General features: G+C 29.5%; 1 protein-coding gene across 1 annotated transcript; it reads right to left on the reverse strand.

The window, feature by feature from the left end:
* Positions 1-709: 709 nt before the first annotated feature.
* LOC126667071 (uncharacterized protein At2g39795, mitochondrial) lies at positions 710-2,012 on the reverse strand. Its single transcript, XM_050360036.2, has 3 exons — positions 1,687-2,012; positions 1,248-1,588; positions 710-973 (listed from the first exon to the last, which is right to left on the reverse strand). The coding sequence occupies exons 1-3, from the start codon at positions 1,900-1,902 to the stop codon at positions 814-816; spliced, it is 717 nt and encodes a 238-aa protein (XP_050215993.1). The 5' UTR covers positions 1,903-2,012; the 3' UTR covers positions 710-813.
* Between the last annotated feature and the right edge of the window lie 3,091 nt (positions 2,013-5,103).

The raw sequence follows: 5,103 nt of genomic DNA on the forward strand, positions 1-5,103 counted from the left end.
GTTATTCTCGAATAATTTCGGAACATGCATGACAAGAACAAAAGGAGAACAACGAAATAGCAAAAGGCGAGCATTAAGTAATACAGCGAGGCCAGGTTTAGAATGAGTTCTTAATTGCTATACACTTCATTTAAAAATCTTCTGACAACTCATCAAGAGTATGAATACATACAATATTAACATCTACAAAATGAACATATCATGCAAGATAGGAGACTGCATAACTTTAGGCGAAAACGAGATGGTGAAACGAGAAACAGCTAAATAACATGTTTTCATTGAACAAGTATTATAAACATAAAATTTCGGAATCTCACAAGTATATTCTAAAATGAAAACAAAATACCGCAACATAGGGCTCACCAAATTAGCTGCATACACATAAATGCCTAATGAATATATCACTGCCCAAGACTATCATGCAAGACAGGGAAACTGCATACCTTTAGACAGAAATGAGACGCTGAAATAGTAAATGCTGAAACGGAAAATAGCTAAAGGACATGTTTTCCAAGAATTTTTTTGTATACATAAAATTATGGAATCTCGGAAATATATTCTACAATAATAACAAAACACGGACTCACCAAATTTTCGTGCATCATAGCTGCATACACATACATGTCTAATCCTAAAATTTTCCAAGCTCTGTAATACCTGCTCACAATATAAACTATAAACTATAAAGTACTAAATCACACTCCAGAAATGAAGAATTAGCTAACTATATTTCACTTTTTGAGTAGCTACACAATCAAACAATAACATAGAGTTAAAAGAGGAGTCGTTGTAGATAAATGAAAAAACTTTACACTATTTTTCCACAAACGACTTGAGCTTGGCAAACCATTGGATAAGTTCAATTTTATCCTTGTTCATCATATATTCATGCAAGAAAACAGAAAGTTCATCATTTACCCCTCTTTCTTCCAAGTAATCTTTCAGTCTCTTTCGAAGCTCGTCACTTAAACTCCTGAAACAACAATCACTAAATTCAGAACCCACAATAGAGCAAGAAAGAATCAACAAACGCTTCAACAACAAAAAAATGGTTATGATGATAACCTATGATGCACGGAAACTTGTCAAGTCTTATATTTCAACGTCTCATTTCCAATACGGAAAAACAAATCTGAAACTCTAGAACTTTATAGTCATAGCGTATTCTGATAAAAAAAAAGTAACATTTTTCCATTTTCCATTACGTTTCTGTTTCCGTGCAACATAGATTATAACAATGTGCACACCTAAAATCAGGTCCCATGTAAGGCCTGGAAGTAGAAGAAACTCCATTAACACGCTTAAGCAAGTATATTTTCTGAATCTCCAAACAATCAGGCCAAGCAGAGCAGACAAACTCCAAGGAATCGCCGTCTCGATCATTTTTAGAGATATCAACCAGTAAACTGATATGAAACCGCACATCTTCACCTGAACTATCTTCACCAGGTTTCGTAACCGTTTCATATCCGTCAAACATTGTAACTTCGAGTTTAATCTCTTCACCGTTGTTAAATTTACTCCTCATTGTCATCCATTGTTCTCCTGGTCGATCTTCAACCACAAATGATTTGAAATTCATTGCAGGCTAATGCATATTAAACGAATTTAGTATCTTTTTTTCAATTAAATATAAATTTCTTAAAATTTGATCAAATTGAGTAATTTTTTATTAGATAGGATTACCTGGTGCGGCGGGGCGTTATCGGACTGGTATTCGATCTTGTTGTGGAGGATTCTGAGAATGTTAGCTTCCAAGGGTGATTTGGTAATTTTCTCAGTTGAGTAGGGTCTTGATTGTGAGATAGCATATGATAGAGCGGTTTCCGATTGTAGTTTATGAGATAACAGGTGATTGCAGCGTTTTAGTGTTCTTCGAGCGATTCTAATGAAGTGAGACATTGAAGGTGGCGGTGGCGGTGGCGGTGGTTGCGGTGGTGGATAAGCAACGGGACTAGGGTTTAGGTGGCGGGTTTTTGGGTTTAGATGGCGAACAAGACAAGTTTAGTCCCATACGGTGTCGTTCTTTGTCCTTTAGATTAAAAGGGCCGAAACTTTAATTTAGCCCATTCTAAAAAGTTTGAGCATAGGTGGGCTGGGTGTTGAATCTGTGATATATGTCTGAAGCATGAACAGACATTTTTATGTAAAATTAGGTGACTATGGCCGATTAAAATTACTATTTTAACATAGATTAAAATTAAAATAAAATAATCAACTATTATATATTACATCAATTATTATTATTTTTAATTATAAAAATTATAATTTGATTAAGTATTTAATTAAATTTAAAGTTGATAATACTATTTAGTGAATTACATTCATCTAATTTTTTTGAACAAATCTACATGTTTAATAATAATAAAAAGAGCAATGTAGTTTAAAATAATTAAAATAATTATTCATATTTTAATTGAATTATTGTAACATTTTATTTGTTTGTTTTTAATAAAAATTTAATTGTATTTTTAAAAAGAGATATGTTCGTCTTTGTTTATAGAAGTTAGGAAAATTTTAGTTTTGATTAATAAGATATCAAACTCGTTTAAGGACTCCTTAAAAAATAATAAATATGTGACTCGCTATAATCCTTAAATAGTATATTTATCTCTTTGATGTGAAAATCAAAATTAATATAATTTATACAATTTGCTTTGTCAATTTTATAAAGAAATCAAATGTTTTTTAAATAATAACAATAATAATTATGCCTTCTTCTTGTTATTGTTGTATTTAGAACAAAATGTCAATGCGGCTAAACTTGTGACACATGATCACTTGACCCAACTTTTATTTTTTTAAATAATTAACTCCTAATTTTTTTCATTTTATATCAAATTATCCCAAAATTATATTTTTGAAATGCGTGTAGTACAAATTGTATATGCTGAGAGATGAGGGATGCGAGAAAAAAATTAAAGAACTCTCTAATTGTTACGATAAAATTATCCTAAACCTGATTTTTGCAATGAAACTCGAAAATATAGGACAATCTGAGCTATAATTAATGTAAGAGTTTAGAGGTAAATTACTCAAAAAAATAAAATTTGGGTTAAGTGATCCCGTGTCACAAGTTCAGGAGCGGCATTGACACTTTGTTTGTTGTATTTATATACACGATACAACTTAATTAATCTGTCTAGGAAACTAAATAAATTTAGAAACATAAATTAATATAATCAAGAATTTCTCTAAACTATAAAATTAATAAATCAGAAAATATAAATTAATATTCTATTTTGATATAAATATATAATATCATGTGTTTTAAATTTTTATCACATAAGTATATATCTGAAATTAAATGTTTACAAAGATGTAGGATTATTTTTTGTTTTCAAATTCGGTGTAACAAGAGGCGATATATAAATAATACTTGAAGGAATTTATTTCAGTTTGAACGGAATAATTACTCTTAAAATATTAAAAATTTAGAATTTAATTTTAAAATGTTAAAAGGCATATGATTAAAAAAAAACACTTATGATATAGATCTTTTTGTCATTAGGCGGAATTTTATGTGGCTTTGATAACTCTGGAACCAATAACACACAAAAGGAAAATAGATTATCACAAATTTTATCGTCAATAAATATTCTATGATCTATTATTGATTTCTTTATAACTAACTTAAATTATAAACATGGTTAATTTTGGCTAGTTTATTTGGTTAATTAGTGATAGTTTTTAGTATTTAGATGGGTTTGTAATCAATATTCAGGAGATTAGTTTGGATATACAGATCATGAGAAAGACGGTATGGCATTCAATTGTTTGATTTTGTTCAAAGCAACTTAATTAAAAAATTAATCAGAAAAACTGTTAAACACTGATCGTTAAAATAAATTAATTAGCATTTTCTATCGGCAGATAAAAAAAGATTGCATAAGAAGACTGTATAATGATTGTTATTGGTGTGCATGCTCATGCTGAGACAGTGAGCGTGCTTAGGTCAATAACTATATTCTATAGCATTTATGTCCTTTTACAGAGTGTTTATCCCACAGAACGGATGTGCCACGTCATTTTTACAAGAAACTAATAATCATTTACGATATGAAATCTTTATTTATTACTTATTTTTTTATTATTAAACATTTGCACATGGCTAACGCCTCATTGGCTTGTTGCACGAATGACGTGGCGCAACCGTTGCGTTTTATAATTATTCCCTTTTACAACAACTTTAAATCATTTCTCCCTATTTTAAACAAATTTAAATTCGTTCGTATGATTGTTATTGTATTTAGGGGTGAGCAAATACCGAGCCAAAATCGAAATAAATCAGATTGAAATTGAGGGCAGATTAGTTGAAGTTTTTAATATGGTCTAATTGATTTAGGATCTATGAAAACTCCGGTTTACGGTTTTAGTTCAAGTTTAGGGTTCGGTTCACTGCCTAATCGAAAAATTGGACTTTAATATGTAATTTTGATTTATATATATATAGATTACTTGAACTAAATTACTAAATTTATTTTCATTAGCACTTCTATTAGAAAATTAATTATAAATTGTCACTAATAATTATTATATTTAGTGCTAATGAGTTATAACTCAAATGATATAAGCATTGGACAACAAATTGTCAGATGATGGATTTAAATCCTTCTACGAACGCTCCCCTCTACATATTTATTAAAAAAATTATTATATTTAGTAAGAAAATCAACACTAAATTTTATTTTAATGATGATGGACCGAAAATTTGTGCTAATATATTTTATTTTATTTTTATAAAAGATGAATCTATCAAACCAAATCAAACTCTACAAAAATGTTGGTTCATCTAACAAAAATAACCCTAAACTAAACTAGTGAAGTAAGGTTTTATTTTTTATAGGATGGTTCGGTTCGGTTTTAAATCTGTATAAAACTGAATTGCGTTCGCCCCTAATTGTATAATTTGTATTGGATATAGGGGTGTACAAACCGAAATTAAATCAAAAAATTAAGCCGAACCAAAAAATTTGATGACGTTCGCTTCAGTTCAGTTTAAGATTGTAAAAATATTTTGGTTGGTCGGTTCGGTTTTGAACATAAAAATATTTCAGACAGTTTTCCATATAATCCAAATCGTAAAAACTGAACTGAACCGAA

This window comes from Mercurialis annua, linkage group LG2 (genome assembly GCF_937616625.2).
Source record: "Mercurialis annua linkage group LG2, ddMerAnnu1.2, whole genome shotgun sequence".
Taxonomy (NCBI): Eukaryota; Viridiplantae; Streptophyta; class Magnoliopsida; order Malpighiales; family Euphorbiaceae; genus Mercurialis; species Mercurialis annua.